A 25,045-nucleotide genomic window follows, 5' to 3' on the forward strand; every position below is an offset into this window, starting at 1 on the left:
TAAAGAGGTAACAAAAGCTGCACTCTTAAGGAAACAGTAAATTGGTAACTTTATTCTCCTAAAGGCACAAGCAGAAGTGGTTTATTTCTAATTGTCTAATGATGAATATTTGGTTCCACCCATTCTTTACCTTCCATTTTTATATGATTATATTTACATAAAATTATAAATTCTTTTAGGGCAATATTCAACCACTGTACTGTGGATATAAAACTAAAAGCTAAAAGAATATATATAACAGAACAGCAACAATACATACCTTAAGTGGATCTGCTAGCTCTGACAGCTGATTAATTTTCAATTTAATTGCATCATACTTGTTTTCTGCATCTATTTTTAAAGTTTTAAGATTCTCCATATTTTCTTTTTGTTGCTCCATATTTTTCTCAACCAGTTTCATTTTATTTTTATTTTCTTGAGCTTCATCTTCCTGGTAACATTTAAAGAACATACAGAATTAATTAAAATACTAAAATTATCAAGTAGAAAAAGAGCATAAACAGTTCTAAGAGATATGTTATAGGCAAGTTAAGATAAAAGACAAATTCTAAATTGAAATTAGGCAATAGAAGGGACAGAAAAAGAAACTCAAAAAGTTTGAATAAAATTATTTCTAGTCAAGAAGTAAAACTTACTGAATATTTTTTTTTAAAGTTACTACTATTTTTAAAATCTAGATATAACAATGCAGATTGAAGTAGCAAAATACAAACTCAAAGAACAACAGCTAAAAAGTTTCATTAGAGTTATGGTCCATCAGAGCAGGGACTTTTTTAATCTATTTTTTTCATTGCTGTATCCCTAGCACTTAATACAGTGCCTTGGCCAGAGACACTCAGTAATTATATATTTTAGCAAGACTCAGCAATCTACCTAATTCACTGTTTATTGTAATTCTGCTTATAAATGTCATAAACTAATGTCCGGAAAAATTAAAATAAAACAATGTAAAGAGATCAACTACAACTGAGTGACAGAGGGCATTATTATCTCTGCCCTTTAACACTGATGATAATTAACCCTGAGAGTGCCTATGTGAAGAAACACTATGCTAGACAATATTGTTTGATGGACCACAGTCTTGAAGCACAATTAAGTTTTGGTAATGCTTTATTTTATATGGAAAAATTAAATTATTATGCATGCATCCTATATACAAAACAGTAAGCAATTTGAAAGCTATATGCCAGTTTTTACCAATTTGTAAATGGAGATGGCAATCCTAGCAGACTCAATGAAAAAGATTAAAAAAAAAAAACAACTGAGAGTAGATGCCATTACCCTAAATGACAGTTTTATCCTTTAAATCAAAGAGAAGCAACTTACCAAGGTCGCAATATCTACAGACTGGTGTTCTTCTATATTCTCAAGTTCCCGAATTTCAGAAAGGCATTTTCTTATTTTCATCTGAAACAAAGTATTTAGATTTTAGTAACATAGACATAAATAACAAAAATAAAAACCTTGGAAATACAATAAAGGTTTCCGTAATCAACAAAAAGGGTACATTAGAATTAGTAAACAAACTAAAGAAGGTTACGCATAATTCTAAATTCTGTCATGGATCGCCCACAGTGCTAATCCAAACCCCGTTCCACCCCCAAGTTGGGAAAAAAAAGGCAAGTAATCCACTTTAGCATTTAAAATCAGGACAATATTGAATCTATAAAGAAAATATTTTCTGAAATATCTCCAAAGTCTAAAGTTATGGAAAGCTTAATCCAGCAGTTCTCAAAGTGTGATCTAGGTACCCCTGAGATCCTTTCATGGGGTCTGTGAGGTCAAAACTATTTTTACAAAAACATCAAGACATTATTCACTATTTTTCTTATTTTCTGACAAGGGTAAAATTGTTTTATAACTATATGACATGTACTATCACAACAGATTAAATGCAGAAACTGACAGAATTCAGGTGAATTTTATTAAACCAGGCATTAAAAAGATTTACAAATACAAAAAATGCCAATCTTCTCACTTTTTGTTTTGTTTTTTATTGGGGAAAATACAGCTATTTTTGGGGCATAGTTATTTTAGATGAAAACTGTTATATTAACATAATTAATTATTGTTATTTTAAAAAGAATACATATTTTTAATTTTCTATTTCAATCTTTAGTAATGAATATAACTAACCCACATAAAAGCTTTTTTAAGTATAAAGGAGCTTGAAACCAAAGTGTTTGAGAACACTGCTCTACTTAAATGAATGGTAGAATCTTAAAAACAGCTTAGAAATGTTAAGTTGAAAAAAACGAAGTTTTTTTTTATTTACCTTTAAATCTTTATAATGTACTTGGCACCTTTTAAGAAATTCTTCATTGCGTTTAATATCCTTTTCAAGGGTAGACAAATGTTGTTGAAGATTTAATATCTGGGCCTTCTTATTTTCAACCTCATTCTCCAAGAGGCTTGATGAAGAGGATAAAAAAAATACTTTAAATCTATTTCTCAATATTACAAATACTTGAGACTTTAAAAAGAAGGGTTTGTAATAGCTTATATGCAAACCCTATTCCGCTAAACCAGTCCAGTAAGTTTACGCAGTTGTTAATCACATGAACAATATATTATAGAGATTTTTTAAAAACTAAACTGAGGTTTTACATGATATGCTTTCTATGTGCCAGGCATCATGCATAGTAGCAAACAGAGAAAGAAATAGTATTAAGAAGAAATTTAAAAATCAAGAAATAAACTTTAACAGTAAAATGTGAAAAGGACACTATACCATTCAGAGGTGACAACTGAAGTGTATTTTTAAAGTTTTCATCAGTTAGGAAAACTAGAGGAGAAGATGGAAATACAGCAAGGCATAGAGGATGAAAACGGAATGACAAAACTGAAAGTCAGGTCAGTATTTACTGTAGGCTAATAAAGCTCAGAATGTATGGGGAGTGGCAGGGAAGCAGCAGAGGACAAGGAAGCGAGATGGATAAAGCAGGAAGATGCCAAGGCCAGTAAGGGCCTTTTGTGTCTGCAGTGTCAACAGTCTTCAGACGCGACCTACTCTTGCCTCACTGATCCAAGCATCTATCTTTCAAAGCTGTGTGCTTGATGGAAGAGAAAAACATTTGAAGGTAATCTTCTCTCTGGTTAAAGTATATGCCCTATTTCACTAAGATGTGTATTTTTTCAAATTTTAACATTCCTAAACTCTGAAACTATCTTCCAGTCCATAGTTCAATTAATGGCATTTTTTATAGGTAGATAAAATAATAAAGCATCTTAAATTTAATGAAACATTAACCAAAAAATTTACCATGTAATCAAATTTGAAACCTAAAAGTCTAAACTAAAACTAAAAGCCACAGACTAAGCAAAGATATTCTATTACACAGTTTTCTAAATATTTAGAATAAATTTAAGCAATCAACATAATTTGCATTAATGAAATTGCTAAATTTACTTCAGCTTCTACTCTTGGAAGAACTAATTCCATTATACATCTTCATAGGGTGTCCCTCCTTATGTTTTTTTTTTAATAGGAGCTATCAGGGATTGAACCAGGACCTCGTACATGACAGGCAGGTTCTCAACCACTGAGCTACACACACTCCCCAAAGAAAGCTGTTTTTTTTTTTCATTTGCTGTTTTCTGGAGGTACCAGGGATTGACCCTGGGACTTTGTACATGGAAAGCCAGCACTCAACCAACTGAACTACATCTGCTCCCCTCCTTAGTTTTTAAATAGCTTTTACATGGAAAAAGAGCATTTGCTACCTAATGAAAGCTATATTAAACCTGCGATAATCAGTATGTGCTGTTTATGAGATGTTACCCCTTCCTCTACCTGCCCATCTGAAAGAGCACACACTTCTCACCCTTTAGCCTCTCATTCTACTTTACATGTCTCCATAGAACTTACCACCTGATCTTGTACCCCTTTTCTTAATATAAGTTCCAGGAGAAATTCTGTGTACTTTGTTTCCCACTGTATCTCCAGTGCCTAGATAGTATCTCCAGTGCATAGTAGGTACTCTTAAAATACTTGTTGTTTGAAGGAGCAAAGAATGGTTTAAAACCATTATATTAATATCCATAACTGCTTAATATTATCAAATATTAAATTGGAACAAAAATTATATATTAATAAAGTAGCCATCTGACAATAGCTATTGAAATAATTTTAAAATCCACATATCCTTTGATCTAGCATTTTCAATGCTTACCACTTACGACATGCACACATACTTTTATTAAGTATACCAAGATATTCATGTGTGTGCTCTCACTGCAGCACTGTAACAGAGGAAACAGCAAACAACCTCTATGTCCATCAATAGGAAATTGGTTAAATAAATTATGGAAAACCCATACTGAGAGGTAGGTCTAAATGTGCTGATATGGAAAGATCTCCAACATATTGTATTGAGAGGGATAGGAAAGCAACATGGAGAAATTACATGTAAACTGATACATACTACACAACATGGATGAAACCTGAAAACATTATACTTCATGAAGCAGCCAGACACAAAAAGCTAGATATTATACGATTCCATCTATATAAAATGTTCAGAACAGACAAATCCATAAAGACTGAAAGTTGACTACTGGTTGTACCAGAGGGTTGGAGGACACAGAAATCGGGAGTGAATGGTAATGGCACAGTTTGCTTTTCTTGAATTAGATAGTGGTGACGGTTGTACAACCTTGTAAAGAACTAAAAAAACACAGAACTGTATAACTTGAGAGTAAATTTTATTGTATAAAAATTATATCTCAGTTTTTATAACCAAATATATGGTACAAGCATAAAAATTACTGTTCTGGAAATACATGTAAGAAATTGTTATACTATTATCTTATTTTGGAAAGAAAGTTGGAAAAAGTTTTACTTCTCATTGAATACCTTCTGTACTGTTTAAATTTTCTCATCATATGCATATAATATTTTTATTTATTTTGAAAGTGTCAAGAGACTATGGATAAATGGGAATATAAGCTACTTTTGTTTTCCAATTTTTAAATTAAAAACAATAATGAGACTTGCTGACCTGAACTATTTACAGGAGCCCAAGAAAAGTGAACTGGCTTATGAAGAGCACCCACTGAGAATACCATTTTTAACATTCACTATTCTCAAACTACAAACATAAAATAAAAATAAAAATACTGAAATTACAGTCTTAAAACTATTTTGAAAAATCTGATTCCTTGATGCTACAAACAGCCAATCCCTTTCAAAACACATCTGTATATATCCAGGGACAAGAACAAAGGCAAAAGTGATAACAACCTGTCAAAAGTAATTAGGTGGATGGGAAGCAGACTTGGCCCAGTGGTTAGGGCGTCTGTCTACCACATGGGAGGTCCGCGGTTCAAACCCCAGGCCTCCCTGACCCGTGTGGAGCTGGCCCATGTGCAGTACTAATGCGCTAAAAAGGAGTGCCCTGCCATGCAGGGGTGTCCCCCGTGTAGGGAAGCCCCCCGCACAAGGAGTGCATCCTATAAAGGAGAGCCACCCAGCACGAAAGTTCAGCCTACCCAGGAATGGTGCCGCACACATGGAGAGCTGACACAAGATGACGCAACAAAAAGAAACACAGATTCCTGTGCCACTGACAACAACAGAGGCGGACAAAAAAGAACACGCAGCAAATGGACACAGAGAGCAGACAACTGGGGGGGGGGGAGAAGGGGAGAGAAATAAATAAAAAATAAATCTTTAAAAAAAAAAAAGTAAGTAGGTGGACCCTTACCTCACATCATATGCAAAAATTAACTCAAAATGGATCAATTTCCAAAATATAAAGGCTAAAACATAAAACTCTTCAAAGAGTTTAAAGGAGCTCTTAAAGTAGAGTTTATAAGAAGAAAATTTTAAGGAACTTGTATCTAGAAATGGATTCTTAGACAGTACATCAAAAGCATGAACAGTCAAAGAAAAACACAATGAATTAAATTTTCTCAAAATTAAAAATGTTGGTACATCAAAGGAAATTATCAAGTAAGTGAAAATACAATATACGGAATGGTAGAAATTAACTGCAAATCATATTAAGGGTTTGCTATCCAGAATATATAAAGAACTCCTATAAGTTAACAAAAAGACAACCAACCAAATTTAAATACAGGCAAAGGACCTAAAAGGATATTTCTCCAAAAATATACAAATGGCCAATAAGTACATGAAAAGATATTCAACATCATTAGCCATTAGGAAAATACAAAATCAAAATCACGAGATATCTACTTTCTGCCCACTAAGCTCGCTATTATTTTTTAAATGGAAAATAATTACGTTGGTGAGGATGTGGAGAAACTGGAACGCTCATGCATTATTGGTAGGAATGTAAAATGGTATAGCCACTGTAGAAAATAGTTTGGCAGTTCCTCACAAAGTTAAACATAGAATTACCTAGCAATCCCACCAAGTACTCAAAGAATTGAAAATAGAGACTAAACAGATATTTGTACAGCAAAATTCACAGCTTCATTCTTCACAATAGTCAAAAGGTAGAAAGAAATAGTCAAGTGTACATCTACAGATGACTGAACAGATGAATGAGGAATTATTGCTTAATGGGGACAGAGTTTCTGTTTTGCATGATAATAGCCAATGGGATGACGGTAGCACAACACTGTAAGTGTAATTAATGTTACTGAATCGTTCCACCAAAAATGGTTAATATGGCAGATTTTATGTTACATATGTTACTAAAATTTTAAAAATTGTTTTTTTAATAAGTAGGGGAAAGAATTCAGATGAATGGAACACATTGCCTAGTATTAACATGCAGAAAATCATGGTAGGCGGGGACTAAAACAGTCTCAGAATGACAAGTCCAACCAGCCACCCCAAGTACTTCTGTCCCACCTTTGTGGCAGAGCAACCCCATGCTGTTATTTAGGAGGAGGAGGCCACCAATTCTAGTGGGAATTTGAAGGACAAAAAGTGGGGTGAGGGGTGAGGAAAATGGGTATAGAAGGCAACCCTGTCCACCTTCATATAGCTATAGATAATGATGTATAATACCTACATTAATAGACCAATCCATTTCTGCCCACAAAATTCAGAAGTGGAAGACTTAAACAAAGAAATAATGAAAATGATGAAATGATGAAAAACCTTAAGTAGAGAAGATATAGCAAAAGTGCTTTAACAACGTGGCAAAAGAAAATTAGGAGGAAAACCACAATGTTAATTCCTTTTACTTCAGTGTTGCAATTTTAACACAAAGCAGAATGACCTGTTACAGGGTCCAGTAAAGGGACGTTTAATTGAATTGTTCCAGACACTTTTAAAAGAGTGGCTTTGCTTAGTGGCAATGCTCCAAAATGTGTTCATCAATTGTAACAAGTGTACCACACTAATGAAGTATGGTGTTAACGCGGGAAATTGTGGGGAAGCTAGGGAATGGGGCCTATGGGAATCCTCTATAATTTTTATGTAACATTTATGCAATCTAAGTATCTTTAAAAAAATAAAAATAAAAAAGCATATTAAAGAAAATAAAAAATAAAAGAGTGGGTTTAGAAAGAGCTGGTGAATGAAAAGAGAATGTCACCAGGGAGCAGATATGGTTCAAGCCGTTGAGTGCCTGCTTCCCACACAGGTCCACGGTGCCTCCTAAAAACAAATGAAAAAAAGAAACAAGCAAACAAACGAAAAAACAACTCAGGGGAGCTGGGAGCTAATGTGGCTCAGTGGCTGAGTGCCAGCCAGGGTCCAATCCCCAGTCCCGATACCTCAAAATAAAAAAAAAAAAGACAATGTCACTTGCTGTAACGAAGTCACTGTATTCTGATATGGTAAATTCAGGTTACCTATTAAGTACTTTGGCAGGATTTTTTTTTTTTTCAAATAAATGTGTCCTACAGTACGAGGTGTACTTTATATTTCTTACAAAAATAAGTATTTTTTTACCTTCCAAAAATCACACAACTAACATACTGTTCTGGTCCAAGAGATGACACAAAAATAATTCATATATCATCAGATCTTGTTTTAACTTCCGTCAAATAGGTTATCATTGTGGGAAATCATTTTTAAAAACCTTTTTTCACCTAATTTTTAAAACAAAAGTTTTGTCCACTACACATTAGTATGCATGCTTTTTAGCTGAAAATAAGGTCAAATATCAACCACAAACTTAAGTTTTTGAATATTTGTTACTAAAACACTAGAATCAGGGTCCTGATTTGCTTGTGAGATACAATTATAATCTCTTCTTAAATTATAAGAAAAGCGTACTATACTTTAGAAGATTTGTGAAACAAATGCATGAAGCATTCTGAATTACATAGAGTAAAACTACCATGATAATGTTTATACATTCAAATTCATATTTGTTTGAATACCACACAATTTTAGGGTTAGACAGTTAAGAATTAGGAAGGCCTGATTCAAATGTTACAATAGAGTGGACAAACATTTATTACCTATTCTAGAGGTCACTGTTATACAAATGCATTCAAACTTTTATGGATTCCCATCTATCATATCACAAAGGCTCAGTGACAATTTAAAATGTGTGCTGAATGCCATAACATCAAGTTGCTGGTCATTCAACTTTTTTCTATTGTTAAATGAGTTTTACTCAACTTTGTAGAATCCATTATGGTTATTTTCCTTCACAATCACACAAAATGAAAGAAAACAAGGTAACTATTTCAAGAAAACTCTTATTTCCCTTACACAAGTCACTTATAATACTTCCACTTTTGCTCAATTTTCTTAAATATTTCTTCTACTTAAATTTTAAGTTCTATTATTTAATATCTAAGTTACTAGCTCAGATATCAATTCATCAACTGGAGTAGTCCAGAAGCTCTGTTTCCTGGGCATGTATTTTATGTTCTAATTGGTCTTTCTTTAGCTGCTTTAGCTTTGTTTTTTGGGGTTTTTTTGTTTTTTTTTTTTTGAGGTACCAGGTTTGGGGACTGAACTAAAGACCCTCTATGTGAGAAGCTGGTGTTCAACTACTGAGCCACATCAGCTTCCTTGAGTTGTTTTTTGTTTTTTTTTTCATTTGTCTGTCTGTCTGTTTTTTTGATTTTAGGAGTCACCGGAACTGAACCCAGGACCTTCCACTAAACTGCGTGAGCCACATCTGTTCCCTCAGATTTATTTTTAATGGGAACTTTGGAGCTCAGGTCTTGCTGCTGCAGAATGTCCTATGGCAGTAGTCCCACAAGTGAAAGTAGTCTCTATATCCAAGGGAAGTAATACAAGAATTAGGGAGCGCAGCACATTCACAAAGGTATAAGGAAGACTTCTAGATTCTGTCTCTTTCCATACTGACAGCACCAGTTCAGGGAGAATGCTTGGCTATTAAGTTCCTTCTCAGACTCAGGGGGGCCAAGGGACCAAGTATGCTCAGGCAAGACTTCTGTTGACCTTTTTCCCAGGGCTCCAAGATTCACTAAATTCCAGCCTCTCCACCTAAGACTGATGCTGGCCTCCAAGCTTTTTCATAACTATCCTAAGAGAGAAAATACAGCACCAATACTGTGTGCTGAGATTATCACACAGGACAGAGTCTTATTTATGCGAAGATGTTCTGGGGTCACAAAATGAAAGGCAAACAGATTGGAAATGAGTAGTGAGTTGCCTCTAATTTGTTGTCTTTCTAGAATAGCAAAACTCAAAGTACCAGTCAGAAAAATACAGAACTTGAGACAAAATGTAAACCAGCACACTTGTTCCCTCACTGAAAAAAGTTAGCAGACAAAACCCTAGGCACAGTGATTTGGCTGATTTACATTTTGCGTTACCTCCTTACCTCTTTGCAGACAGTGAACAAATAATATTTTAAAAGGTGGCCTAGGAAACACATTTCAGTAGCTCTGTTCTAAAACACTCTCAGCCCAGAATACTGTCATCAAAGTGACAAAAAATATCTGTCAACCTAGAATTCTACATCTAGCTAAATGCTCTTTTAAAACTGAACACTGAGATGGATTACTCACAGTTCTTCACTGAAATGACTTATTAAAAAGAATATGAAAGAAACTGAACCCCAAAGGAAGCAGTGGGTATATTAGAGTAGAGCTAAACTTCACACTAACCTTATTTCAGAATCCACATCTTTGCTTAGGAACTTAGGTCTTGTATTTTCAGATGAATAGTAACGACCAGCAAAAACTTGATCACCATCAGCAGTAAAAGCTTCTCTACAGTTCTTGGGTGGCTTCTGGGACTGCATTACCTTACGAGCTACAGAATTATCCTAAAAAAAAAAAAAAAAAAAAAAAAAAACAGGGTAAAATACAATTTTTAAATTATGTCAAAGCATTCCTGATACATAAAATTTCACAATGTTACTTATCTTTATTATTTTAAGATAATCCAATTATCTATTTAAATGTTCCAGTGAAGTAACTCCATGACATTAATAAGAATTTCAAAAACAACCTTTAAGACTCAAAGAATTAAAATTATTCAGACATTCTTTAAAGCACCATAATGTTATAACTTTTCAAGTCATCTTTCATGACAAACCGATCAATTTTACATTTGAATTCTAATATTGCTCTTCATTTAAAATACTTTAAAAATTTATTTTATCTTTTCACAAGAAAACATTCATATAGACTAGCCCATACGTACCTTATTTATTTAAAATGACTTTCATTACCTAGAAAAGATATGAGTAAATAGAAAAATCCAATAAGCAATTAGTATTTTAAATTACATGAGGAAAACCTGGAAATATTTCAGCTCTGGAGGAAGTTAAAAATGGAATTAGGCTTATAAAAGGCCCACTCACCCTCTCTGGGGGACAGATCTTTAACAACAAGATTTCACCGTTTCAAGTATTGTTCTAAAATATGACAGAGCCAAACCCACAAATAATTATAATATAAACTGCAATACATACATCTGTATTATCAATACCACCACTTCCCTCTCTCCATTAATGAGGAAAACAGACTCTATTATGTTGTCTTAATTATAGACTTCTGTAGCTCCTTGTCCCTTCTCAGCATATTTTTGCCGATAGATGAAAACCCAATATGGTAGTCAGGTCAAACATGTACACTAAAATGTACATACAAATAAATATTTATTTTACAGAACTCAAAAGTTATAAGAAAAATAATTTTAAAAACATCAAATAAAATACATGTAAAAAGTAGAAATGAAATACGCATCTGCAAGGGCATATGCAATATGGATTTGCTAGCCAATCAAGAAAGAATGTACAAAAAGTTTTTATAGCACTATGCACCAAAAGAATAATATCCATTTATGAAATTAGTTTTACAAAGAATAGCCTGTAGGACAAAAAAAGCACAAACCAACCAGCTCTTTAAAGATTATTATATAGGTTTTCCTATGCGTAAAACTTCAGTGGTGAAACACAACAACTCTATAATAAAAGGAGACACAAATATACATAAATATCTTTGATTTTGAAAATTTTAAAATAACAAACATCAAACATTTGGACTTACTTTAATTAACAGCACTGTCTCTATTCCCCTCATGTCAATTAGACTATTGGCAACAACTGCATTATCAATTTCTAAAGCTGTCAGAACTGATGGAAACTCTGGATGATAAGCAGCTCTAGGAAACAAAAATACATAAGGGTTAGTTTACCAAATTTTAATTAAATATATACGTATATTTTTAAACGGGTGCAGAGTTATAGATAATAAGACAACCATGCAGAATATCTGATAACAAATGAAAACAAATCTGTAACAGGCTTCCTTGTTTTATTTACTTAGCAAACATTTATATAATACAATACTTTACTTCGTGCCAGGCACCGTTCTAGGCATATTACAAATATTAACTCATTTAATACTCACAACAACCCTGAGATAAATACTATTATTCTCTCCATATTTTTACAGGGATGCTAAGGAAGCATCAGAGAGTTTAGTAAGTTCCCCAACATCATAAAGCTACTTAAGTAAACAGGTTAGGACTTAAACCAGACAGCTCAGGTCTAAAATCCAGACTCATAAACTTTTTACTGATATCATATGTAAAAGTCAATTAATTAAAAAAAAAAACTTATAAAAACTTCGTTTTCCCATTGATGTGAAACAGGAAAAAAATGAAGTTTATTATATCATCACAGAGGAAGAATGAGAAAAGATATCCTTATAATTGCAATTGGGGTTCCCTAAAACACAATCTTTCACATGAAAAATTTAAACATTTGAGTTATTATAAGCACTAAGAATGTATACACCACGAATTATAGGTAGAGGAGCAATGACTATCTGTGGGGGCAGGGAGGGGAGACTTTCTTAGTCCTAGAACTCCAAAAAAAAAGAGGGTCTTTGGATATGTTTTACTCATTCATTAATTAATTCAACATGTGCTTACTCAGTACCTACTATGTGCCAAGTGCCGTTCCAGAGGATGAAGATACAGCAGTAAACAAAACAGCATCCCTTTCCTCAGGAAGTCAGGCAATAAAGAAAAAGGAAGAAGAGAAAAGTGGCACTCTATGTTTTATACCAAAAGGTCAGGAAAAGTCTCATGTAGATGACACTGAGGAGACACCTGAGATCTGGAATGCACACAGGCATCTCAAAAAAGAGCATTTCAGGCAGAAGGTAAAGCAATCGCAAAAGCTCAAAGGGGCAGAAGAAGGGCAAGAGGCCACCATCTGTTGCAGCCAACTGAGCAGTGAGTGAAAAAGCTTCTTGTGGTCATAAAAGAGATGGTTATAGGAAGGGAATCAGGATGGGAAAGTTTAGGGCACTGTGAACAGTGGAATGACATGACTCTGGCTGCTGTACTGAGACTGAGGGTGGCAGGGAACCAAAAGTGGAAGATCAGCCTACTGCAATACTCAAGTGAGACCAGAAGTGGAAGATCAGCCTACTGTAATACTCAAGTGAGACAGGACGATGATGGCTTGAACCAGGGTGGGAGCCATAGAAGTGTTTAGGTCTTGGATATACTTTCAAATACAGAATATATGATGTAGGGTTGCAGAGAAGAGTCAAGAATAATAGATTTTTGGCTTGAGCAACTATAAAATGAAGATGGAGAAGACTGGAAGAGCAGGTTTTAGGGAGAAATGAGGAGTTTGGCTTTTAGATATTAAGTTTGAAATGCCTATTGGATATCTAAGTGGAGAATATATTCTGAACACATCATATTCTGGAGTCCACAGAAAAGAGCAAGCTAGAGATGTAATGTGGTATCCATTAATGTATAAAAGGCATTTAAAGCCATGAAGCTAGATGAGTTCACCTATGGAAGAAGTGAACTGAGGAAAGATCTGGATCACTGGTATGTTTAGAGGTTCCCAGTTGAGGAGGAACAAGAAAAGGATACTATAGGAAGAATACCTAGTGTATTAGAAAAACCAAAAGTAAGATCCTAGAAGCCAAGTAAAAACAAGTTTTCAGGAAGAATGAGATGATCGACTGAGTCAAAACATTACTGATATATAAAGTCAGTGTGTAGTAAGGACCATTAAGCAAAGTCACTTGACTAGTGCCTTGAGTCACGAAAGTCTGATTGCAGCAAGTTCAAGAAAGAGTGATGAGAGATTAAACACATCACTTGTGAGTAGTACTTCCTGTAAACCAAAACAGAGAAATAGGATGGTAGCACCGAAACCAGCTCCTCAGAATAGAGTTCAAGGATAGGAAAGAATAGGAATGCTCTGGAAACAGAAATGTCCCAGAAGGTCAACAAAACCAACTAAGGAGTGAGGGTGAGGATGGGAAGGGTGTGGGAGTCTAAGAGGGCAAGGATGTGGTAGGAGATTCTGGTGAAAAGCAGATTCTAGCCAGTATACTGAAAATACAGGATCTGTGCTAAGAAGTAGTAGCCATTTTTGAGCCAACAACACCATCATATAAGATGAGATTTACTAACTAGCTTGCTTTAAAGCACCAAATCACAACCACTTTTTCCTTTTGATATACTTCTCAAGGATTTATTCTATATAGGTTTATATTATACTTATTGTATATTGAGAGATGCTATATGATCAGTCAAGAAAAACTAAAAGTAGAAATAGTAGCAATGAGAAGTCAGTGACAGGAGACAAAGTTAAGTAAAAAGCTTAAATAGGACAGAAGGGGCACCTAAAACCGAGGCATGCATAATTAAAGAGGTGATTTGGTGAAATTTCACAAATCCTAGTATGGATAGGATTAACACTAAAAAACTTTTAATTCCATCGGACATTCTACATAATTTAGCAAAACCAAAAACAGTATGCAATTATTGATGCATTCATTACCTGTGTCTTACATCATACATATCATTCCGAAATTCAGAAACTATTATCTGTGGCCGGGAAGTCCCTGGTGAATAAAACTTTTTCATCAGTGCCTGAAGTACTCTTTCGTCAGCATGATTATGGCAACAATAGGCTTGCAAAAGTCCTTTTAAGCAAGATTCAATAGCCAGAGCAAGCTCAGGGTCCCGAAGATGAATGCATGCTCCTGAGAGAGAGAAAAGTAGGTAAGGGTACACAAATACTTATTTAGAAATATTAATATAATTCTTGTAATAGTTCATGAATGACTTCAAAGTATTTCCAAATAAGGAGTTTAAATGATATTATAGTTCTTATTTCAAATAAATGGGAAATCCCAACATAGCCTCTCCACACATACTGGGGAGAAAACACCAAATGTTAAAATTCTCTAATAAAAATCACCAGTAAGAGAGATATTCAGCAAGATGGCAGTGGAGTAAGGAGCTCCTAGAGTCAGATCCTGCTACAGGGAAGTTAGTAAACACCCAGAGCTATCTTATCTGGAGATAGCTGAAGCACCTGTTTCGGGGATACAGGAGACGAGAAGAGCATCCTGCAACATCCTTGAAGGAACAGAAGGACGAGACTGCCCACTTGCAGAGAAGATTCAGAAGTAGAGAGCTCCAAGACCCAGGGGCCAGTGCCCATCCTCCACTGGAGGTACAAGCCACCTCGGAAGCGGTTACGGGGCTAGAATTGAAAGCTCCACTTCCCAAAAAAGCGGAAAGAAGAGACGATTGGGCACCAACTTCAGCTACAGATGAGTAAATTTGGCAGGTTAAAGTATAATCCTAAGAACAGCTGGTCTGAACCTGTTCAAGTCAGAAAGAGGCCAGTAGCCACCATCTTAACTCCGCACTTGGCAAGAGGGGAAGCGGGTCAGACTGAAAATCAGTGCTGGAAGGGACCAGCTTCTTTCCATCTAGATCAGAGTGCATCTCTAGTCCAGGCCCCAGCCTCACCTCCAGGAGGGAAGAAGCTGGGGGTACCTGTAGTTTCTCTCCGGGAAACTACCAGTCAAGCCGCGGAGGCCAGTGATTATCCTACTTTGGCAGCACAAGCTACCTCAGAGGCTATTCTGTGGCAGGAATTTGAAGTTCCAATTCCCAAAAACAGGGGAGGAAGACATGGTTGGCTACGGATTTCAGCTGCTGATTATTAAACTTGGCTGGCTAAAGTATAAAACCTAAGAACTGCTAGGGTATGAATCAGTCCAAATTGGAAAGAGGCCTGTAGTTACCATTTTAACTCCACCCGCAGCATGACGGGAAGCCGGGCTGACAGAAATCAGTGACAGTAGAAACCAATTTCTTTCACCCACATGGGCCTGTAGCCCTAGCCTAGGCTTCAGACCCACCTCTGGCAGGCCTTGCATGAGCCCATCCAGGTAACTGCGGGTACATTTGGGTGGTGTAGACTGAATAATTGTAAGTCTACCAGGGAAACTGTGGTCATCTTGAACCTGCATGCCATAGACTGCTGCCCACACCTGCAGCTCTATACCTATCCGAGGAGAGAAAGGGACGTGAAGCTTCATCAGTCTCTCTTGGCAATCACAGTCTAGACCTGCACGCCTTGGATTATTCCACATAGCTGTGACTCTGTCCCTAGCCCTGGCAAAGGAGAAAGTTGGGAGAAGCTTCATTGGTCCCTGGGGCAATGAAGGCAGCTTGAGCCTCCACAGCTTATAGCACCAACTACATCCTTGGCTCATATGTACAATCAGGAAGGGATAAATGCCAGGAAGTCTTAACTTAAAAAGAAAAACTACACCCAGAATAAATATTCTAGTAGGCCAGATGCCAAGACACCAACAAAAAATTACGATCCACACCAAGAAACAGGAAGATTTGGCCCAGTTAAAGTAACAAGCTTCCAGATGACAAAAAGGAGTTGAAACAACTAATCAGATGTTCAATGAAATCTCCTTAATAAATTCAATGAGACGGCTAAAGAGATTAAGGATATTAAAAAGACAATGGATGAGCACAAAGAATTTGAAACCATACATAGAAAAACAGCAGATCTTATGCAAATGAAAGGCACAATAAATGAAATTTTAAAAACACTGGAACTATATTAATAGCAGATTTGAGGAGGCAGAAGAAAGGACTGGTGAGCTTGAAGAAATGGTTTCTGAAAGTGAACATACAAAAAACAGATGAAGAGTGGAAAAAATTGAACACGGTCTCAGGAAACTAAATGACAGCAAAAGAAGTGCAAACATATGTATCATGGGTGGCCCAGAAGGAGAAGAGAAGGGAAAAGGGGAAGGAGTATCTGAAGAAATAATGGTAGAAAATTTCCCAAATCTATCGAAGGACATAAATATCCATGTCCAAGAAGCACAATGTACTCCCATTCAAAAAAATCTGAATAGACCAACTCTGAGACACATACTAATCAGAATGTCAAATGCCAACAACAAAGAATTCTGAAAACAGCAAGAGAGCAGCAATGCATAACATATAAGAAATACCCAATAAGATTAAGCGCTGATTCTCACCAGAAACCATGAATGCAAGGCAGTGGTATGATATATTTAAAATACTACAAGAGAAAAATTTCTAGCCAAGAATCTTATATCCGTGGCAAGGTTATCTTTCAATACTGAGGACAATTTTAGAATATTCACAAATAAACAGAAACTGAGAGAATTTCTAACCAAAAGACCAGATTTTCAGGAAATACTAAAGGGTGTTCTAGAGCTTGAAAAGAAAACACAGGAGAGAGAGAGGGGTCTGGATGGAAGAAAGTCTAGAAATGAATATTATATCAATAAAAGTAACAAAGTGTCAAAAGACTGATGAAAACAAAATATGACAGATAGAACTCAAATAGGAATAAACTTAACAATGTAAAGCACTTATATTCAGAAAACTGCAACTCAATGAAAAGAAATCAGTAAAGGTCTAAGTCACGGGAAGAACAGTCCATGCTCATGGATTGGAAGACTAAATTTCATTAAGGTGTCAATTCACTCAAATTGATATATTCAATGCAATTTTGATAAAAATTCTACCAGCATTGTTTTTTAAAAATTGAAAGCATGATTATCAAATTTATTTGGAAGGGTTAGGGGTCCTGAACAGCCAGAAACATCATAAAAAGGAAAAGCAAACTCTCAAACTCTCATCTCTAGACTTTAAATTATATTACCTAGCTATAGTTAAGAAAAACAGTATGGTACTGGTATAAAGACAGACACAGAGACCAAAGTAACCAAATTGATGGTTCAGAAACAGACTCTCACATGTATGGGCAAGTGATTTTTGACTAAGCCTGTCAAACCCACACAGCTCGGGCAGAACAGTCCCTTCAACAAACTGCTGAAAGAACTGGATATCCATAGCCAAAAGAAGGAAAGAGGACCCCTATCTCACATCTTATCCAAAATCAACTCAAAAGGGATCAAAAACCTAAAAATAAAAGAACCATAAAGCTTCTAGAAGAAATTGTAGGAAAATATCTTCAAGACCTGGTGGTAGTGGTGAATTCTTAAAGGAGATAAGAGGAGGACTGAGATGGACTACTGATGTTTAATGTATGTAGAAGTTTTAATGAGCTTTATTGTAAAAATGTGGAAATGTATAGAGTGGATGGTAACACACAGTAACAGCTAGTTTATAAATGGTGACATGGCTGAAAACGGTAGTCTAGGTATGTAAATGCTGACAAAATGCTAGAGAATAATCTAGGAACTGAATAGCACAGTAAACCAAAAGGTGGATGAGAATTGTGGTTGATGGTACAGATACAAGAGTGTCCTATGTTAGCTAGAGCAAATGTACATCACTATTGCAAGGTGGTGGGAACCTGAAGCATAGGAAAAATACAACTGGAGTGGTTAGCAGTAATAAAATAATACTCTTGCATCTATGCCAAAGATATACTGTGTTCATAATGGGGCAGTATGGAAAATGTGCGCCAAATGTATACTATGGACATGCTAACAATTGATGGTATCATCTTATTTGCAACAAGCGTTCCACCAGTGTGGTGTGCTGATAGAAGGATGTTGTTTGGGAATTCTGCACATGTGCATGATTGTTTTATAAGTTTCCAGCTTCTGTCATAAAAAATATATTTTAAAAATAATAATTGGAAGGGTTCAAAGAAAAATACACCAAATGTAAGATAAGGACTGTAATTAGTAGTAAGATTTTGACAATATTCTTTCATAATTTGTAACAAATGTCTCACAACAATGCAAGGTGTTGGTAGAGGGTTGATGTTTGGGACCCCTGTATGATGTTACGCATGTTTGCTTTGTAAGTTCGCAACACTTACTATACACTTATTGTTTATATATGTTCATATGTAAATGATATAAAGATAATAATAACAGGATAGGTTCGGGGAAAAATACTTCAGTTGGTAATGATGTTCTGACAATGCTCTTTAATTGTAAGTTAAAAATGTTTAGCAACAATGCAAGTGGTGGGATGAGGTACAAGAGTCCTTGTATGATGTCATATGTGTTTGTTTTGTAAGTTCATAACTATTACTGTACACTTATTTTTTATGTATGTTTAGGTATGAATGATATACTTGAATAGATTTTTTAAGAAAATCAACAGTAAGCTCTTCTACGTAAGTTTATACCACTCCAGCCTCTCAATGGTGTTCTGAAAAGTAAGTTTAAACATTACTATTTTCTGTAAAAGTGATTAATACTGGGATTTTAGATTTAGGAAGGGAAATGGATCTTTTTTTTTTTTTCAAGGAGTTACTGGGGATTGAAGCAGGACCTGGTATATGGGAAGCAGGCACAAAATCACTGAGCTACACCTGCTGCCCAGAAAATGGATCCTAATAATAGGTATACCTCTCATTTAAATGAAGTGGCACTACTACATACTTAAATATAGTACTTTACTAACAAAATATGTTTGTATTTATAGCATCATGTTAACCTAATGGACAGAATTAAGAGACAACTTCCCAGGACAACAAATTGACTAAATTAAAATATATATATATCCTATATGTATGGGATAATAATACATATAGGATAATAATTATATAACCACAGAATTTAAAGTTGGAAGAGGGCCTTAGAAATCCTGCTGTCCAATCTAAGCTGAAACTGATATAGAAAAGTAATTTGTATGAAGATTATACAAAACCCAGGTGAATGTTCTTTCAACTACATCTTGATGTCACAGGCTTTTCTAATCAATGATATTCAAATTAGTTCACTGATTCATTCAGAAGGAAAATCAGAACTAGATTATTCAAAACTCTGTAATTACTTTTCCTAACTTTTCATTCTTTTGACATTTTATACATAAAAAGTACAAAAGGAAAGCTATGAAGTTTAAAGTGATTTTTACCATTACTTCTTAAAATAGGTACGAATAAAGTCTATATATTATTAAATAACTCTTCAGTAATAAAGTTTTAAAATGAGATTCAACGGACCCCTTTCTGAAAATGAAAACATAATATTTATTATATCTTCATTAAATAATAATAAATACCTAAAGGGCCTACAGGTTTATAGGTAAAATGTCCTCGTCTATAAGCATCATCTATTGCTTCAAGAAGAGCTGGAACATGAGGGCCAAATCTTTTTAGACCATCAGTTTTACTATCTTTCAGTTCTTTCAGTTGCCTCTGATTATAGTTCAGTGTATTCTTCACATCTAATTCTTCTCTTCTAAAAAAAATAAAAGTAGAAAAACAAAATATAGATATGATACAGTTATACAAAAATATTCAGTTCTTGCCCATAACACCTGGATAACAACAATGACCCAGGCTACTCTAAAAACTAAGAGCAGATGGCTTTATTTGGAAATGTGTTACAGAGAAAAATAATTGAAAGGTCTCAAAACTTGGCATGAAAAGGGCAATGCAATAGCAATGGGCTGGGAAGGAGATGTGTGTGGCTCACGTAGTTGGGTGCCTGTCTACCACATGGGAGATGCTGGATTTGGTTCCTGCTGCCTCCTAAAGATGACGAGTAAGACAGCAAACTGAGGCGACAGGCTGCCATGGAAAGGTGACGCAAAAAGATGATACAGTGAGATAACAAGGAGACACAATGATGAAACACAATGAGAGACACAACAAGGAGGGAGAAGAGGTGGCTGAAGCAATTGGGTGCCTCCCTTCAGTTCCCAGGGTCTCCTAAAAGAAAAAAAAAAAAAGACGACACAGACAAAGCAAACAATGAACAGACACAGAGAGCAGATAGTGAGTGCAAACAACGCGGGGAAGAAACAAATAATATAAATCTTTACAAAAAATAGTGATGGACTACCAATCTCTGATAGTATCCAATTCTTTGAGTTTAAGAAAACTCTTGGATTAGAAATGATTTTTTTAAAAAGACCTCTTATGTAGAAGAAAAAAACTGTTTTCTTTCTTCATATAAAAAGCAAAATTATATAATGTTCAAGTAATTGAAAAGGATTATTAATTCTAACTTACTTAATTCTGTTGTGCTCCTCTTTGTCCTTTTCTATGGCTTGTTGAAACTGTTCAATCTCTTGATTAACTGAACTGTCTTGATTTTGTAGGGTCCTTATTCTCTCTTTTAACCAGGATATTTTTTTTTGCCTTTCCAACCGCTCAGGTTCCAAAGATTGATCAGTACTAAAAAAATAACCCAAAGTGGAAAATGTTAAATGAAAAGCCTAACATTTTAAAAGCATATGCAAATCAATGTGATAAAATTTCTTTACCAACAATACAAAAAATGTAATACTCCATTCACCTAGACTACTTTATTACAAAATGAGGCAATCATGGAAATTACAAAGTTAACTATCCCACCTTTTTTTCAGTTCCTCAATTCTTCTACAAAGCTGCTCATCATCTTTCTTTAATGCTTTATATTCATTTAGGGAATGGTTATATAAAACCTAACAAAAAATTAAATGTGCTTTAGTAAAATAAGAAAACATTCCATTCAAATCACTTTTGCCAAATCTTCAAATCAGATGCTAAATAAATGCAAATATCTTTTCTAAATCAAGTGCATAAATGGTCACTTGAAATAACTGCATTGTTTTTATGTCTTTCTGAAAGGAACACAGATTTCAACCCAGTTACAAAACCTATCCCTTATGAGATGTGCAGTTTTAAATATTGCAGGTTAGAAAATTTCTCTCACCTCAGCTTCGTTATAGGTTCTTTTCTTGGCAATAACATCTGCTTTCAGTATCATACATTCTGGTGCCCGTGCATTCGTCTCTTGACTAATTTTTTCTAGTTTATCTTGAATATCCTTGTATTTTTTTTCTGCTTCATTAAGTCTGACCTTTAAGAAAAGATTAACTTGTTGGAGTATATTTTATTTTTCTTCAGTAAACATAGAAAAATGAAAAGATAGTTATATATAGTCTATATTTCACTAATAAATTTAATTTCACCTGACTAAATAAACCCAAGACACTAGGTCAGCAAACATAACTATATGAAATGTCAATATATAATTTAACTTTAACTCCACATTTACTTATTCAACAAATGTGCTATCCTCTAATACAAAAAATTTTTCTTCAAAGAGCACAATTTAAGATAGTTAGATACAATTTAACCGAGAAACAGATACACAGACCATTATTAATAAAAAGAACTGCTTAAATAAGACATGACTACTGATAATAATGGAAGCAGAGAGAAAGAACCCATAGGTCTATAAGAAAGTCAGGAATACCTACAAAGAGAAAGAAGCATTTGAGGTAAAACAGAAGACAAGCTGGCAAAGAGTGTTAGACACAGATGGAAGAGCATGTACAAAGACATTAATACCTATTTTAGGAAATAAATATACAGCTGGAGCGTATGCTGAAAGGGTGGGAGGAGATGAAGTAAAGGGGTAGAAAGGCCCTGAATTCCATAATGAGCTTACCACTACATCATCTGGGCACTAGGGAGACAGGATATGTTAGGTCACTCCAGAAGCACTTGGAATGCAGGGCAGAATGGAAAAATCAGAGGGAATGAACCCAATAAGAAATTAATAGAATATTATGGGCCAAAAAAGGAATTTGGAAACAAAATGGAGCACTGATAATAGGGATGGATTAGAAGGGACAGATAAAAGAATTATTTAAAGCAGGGATCAGCAAGCTTTTACTGTAAAGAACGAAATAATATATAAATTTAGGCTTTGTGGGCCATGTGGTCTCTGTTACAACTACTCAACTCTACCAAAATGAACATGGCTGAGTTCCAAAAAACCAGGCAAAACCAGGCAGCAGGCCAGATTTGGCCCAATGGCCATAGTTTGCTGATCCTCGCTTTAGAGAATGTGATGACTAAATGGATATAGAAAATAGGGGAGACAGAGACCTAAGATAATTACCCAGATTTCCGGATCAGGCAATTGGGGAGATAATAATACCATGTATCAAGATAAGTAATGCAGAAAAAAAGAATAGAGTCAGTGTTAGACATGCTAAGTTTAAATTGACTGGGACATGTAGGTATAAGATGTGAAGAAAGATATTTGAGTCAAGTACACAGGACAAAAGTTTGCATAGGAGACAGATTAAAGAGTTGTTGGTATATAAAACATTTTGGAAATACCACAGAGTGGTAATGAGGTTTTACCATTAAAATACCTATATTATATACTCTGCATGTCTTTCATAAAATTGGAAGTAGGTCCAGGTGTTATACAAACTAAACACGTACTTCCCAGTTTAAAATTAGGTCAACACATTATTAATCTGCTTTAATCACTATTTCTTCAGAAACCTTCCAGTAAGTAGTCATTGTACAAACAACGATGAAATATATTTTGTGAAATATTTTATGCAAGACATAGTGCAAAGGATATAAATATAAAATAAGATCATCCTTACCTCCCAAATATTACCATTTACTACAGAGTGCACAAATTTTAAGTGGAGCAGAGGCCTACAACTAAATATCATTCACATCTGAGAGAAAGTTGAGCATCTACTGCTCAATTTGGATTCCATTTTTAGACTTGGAAATATCCAAGGAAAAAAGTAATTTAAGTTCTTCCCTATGATGAGCTGAGATATAAGGCTGAGAAAAATAATTTGGCAAAATTTTCAAAATTTTCTCTCAGAAATGGCAATGTGAGGTGAGAGATAGTTCCATTTACTACCTCAAGAGGGAGTTAGAAACTCAGCACAGAGATTACTAAGTAAATGTATCATCTTCACCATGCTTGCTATTTTTATATCCTCATCTACTACCTCAACAGAGAATTACTGTCTTTACCACTTAATCCTCTTCTAACTCCAGGCCCCAGAGGAAGACTTGTGTAGCTTTCTCGAATGTCACAAAGCTTCTAACTGGGCTCTTCAGTCCCCGGTTCAAACTACTTTAACTGAACTAGCAATTTATTCCAAGACTAAAAGCTTCATCTTCTAGGACCTCTAGTTAATTAACAAAGTCCTATTGCCCATATGCATGAATTTAGGGTTCTATATCCCTAGCTTTAGACAGATTGTACTATTTTGAAAAGAAAGTTGCCACAATAGTCTTCAGATACAAGTTCAAATGCAGATAATATATACAGGTTGAAACTGCCACTTCTGTGGGGTCAAAAATAGGAATTTCATAACCTAATAAATCTAAATGAAAAAAAAGAATTACCTGCTGTTCTTCCATTTTCCTATCAAGTCTGGCAGCACGATCTTCTCCAATTTTGATATTATCTCTGATAGCATTCAACTGTTTTTCAATTTCATTGACCTAAAAATAAATTATATTGCAAGTCACTTACAAGATTAACTGTAACCAAATATATTCAATACACTACAAAAATACTGGACAAGTAATTAGTGAAAATTACCACTGCCCAAGCCATTTCATGTTTTAAGCATTCTAAATTAGTCTTCATTGTACTTAAACCAGCTATACTTTGAAAGCGTTCCTCTTTCTCCAAACACTGATGCTTTAGTTCAGTAAGTCGCTAAAAAAAAAAAAAAAGAAGATATTTCTCACTAACATCAAAAAGACAAATCTTTTTGCAAATAAACTACTTTTGGAAGCAATGCCCAAATAAGTATTACATGAAGATTTGTTAGAAAATTACTTCTTTAAAGCGAAAATAAAAATATTTTTGGCTCTTTGGTATACCTGTGCTCAGCGTAATAATATAAATTTGTTAATTTCTGCACTACAAAAATGGCCAAATATTCTTAGGAAGAAAAGCAAAGTAATAAAATATTCAAGACCACAAAGGTATAGACAAATCCCAAAACTCTTTTTCCCATTTTCTCTTTTCTCTCTTGATTCTTTATCTGACAAGAGTGGTCTGTTCTTCCCAGTCAAGTATACACACTATTCATTTCAAAGATAATCGAAGTATCAATCAAGAAGTAAACATTTTTCTTACTTACGTTCTCTCAACAATAAATAAAATTACCAAACAAATATTAACAATCCTTGACATGAGTCTTCTAAAGGGCCTCAGAGTCCATATTCTATACACCTGGCTAGGCAGGGTCTCTTCTTCATTCATGCTTATTATACTTGACTAGGGCCTTAACACTGTGGTTCTTACTATGTTTCCCTATCCAATTCATTCTCCAGGATTATTTTGATCCATTATCACTTGCTTCAAACTTTCATACAACCCCACCACCCTTTTTTCACACTCATTCTCCCTGACTCCTACTTAAAAATTTAGAAACAAGGCAGAAACTCCAACTTTCAAAGCCTTCTCTACAAATCTAAGGCAGCAATCTCTTCTTCCTGCTGCAACAGAAACAGAGGCTTCATTATATTAAGTCCAATCCCCACTTACTTATCCCCCACTTCTGCCCTCTTAGAGGTCTAAGTCCACTGATTTCCCCATCTACCTTTTAATCTTTATATACCACTTCTCCCTTTTCAATGACTCCTTTCCA

General features: G+C 34.9%; 1 protein-coding gene across 4 annotated transcripts in view; it reads right to left on the reverse strand.

Moving 5' to 3' along the window:
* Window positions 1-25,045, reverse strand: part of SMC6 (structural maintenance of chromosomes 6) — a 169,350-nt gene that overhangs the window by 50,239 nt on the left and 94,066 nt on the right. For 3 of the 4 annotated variants that reach the window (XM_058288093.2, XM_058288091.2, XM_058288092.1), the window contains 12 exons: window positions 23,986-24,105; window positions 23,787-23,885; window positions 21,322-21,468; window positions 20,982-21,070; window positions 20,637-20,801; window positions 19,682-19,860; window positions 14,178-14,382; window positions 11,407-11,521; window positions 10,018-10,178; window positions 2,276-2,411; window positions 1,327-1,407; window positions 260-430 (listed from right to left, as the gene is read on the reverse strand). In XM_058288093.2, the coding sequence (XP_058144076.2) occupies window positions 260-430; window positions 1,327-1,407; window positions 2,276-2,411; window positions 10,018-10,178; window positions 11,407-11,521; window positions 14,178-14,382; window positions 19,682-19,860; window positions 20,637-20,801; window positions 20,982-21,070; window positions 21,322-21,468; window positions 23,787-23,885; window positions 23,986-24,105 (1,668 nt within the window). The remainder of the gene's footprint in view (window positions 1-259; window positions 431-1,326; window positions 1,408-2,275; window positions 2,412-10,017; window positions 10,179-11,406; window positions 11,522-14,177; window positions 14,383-19,681; window positions 19,861-20,636; window positions 20,802-20,981; window positions 21,071-21,321; window positions 21,469-23,786; window positions 23,886-23,985; window positions 24,106-25,045) is intronic. The other variant, XM_058288094.2, reaches the window with a different exon arrangement.

The sequence above is a fragment of the Dasypus novemcinctus genome, chromosome 25 (assembly GCF_030445035.2).
Source record: "Dasypus novemcinctus isolate mDasNov1 chromosome 25, mDasNov1.1.hap2, whole genome shotgun sequence".
In the NCBI taxonomy this organism is placed as follows: Eukaryota; Metazoa; Chordata; class Mammalia; order Cingulata; family Dasypodidae; genus Dasypus; species Dasypus novemcinctus.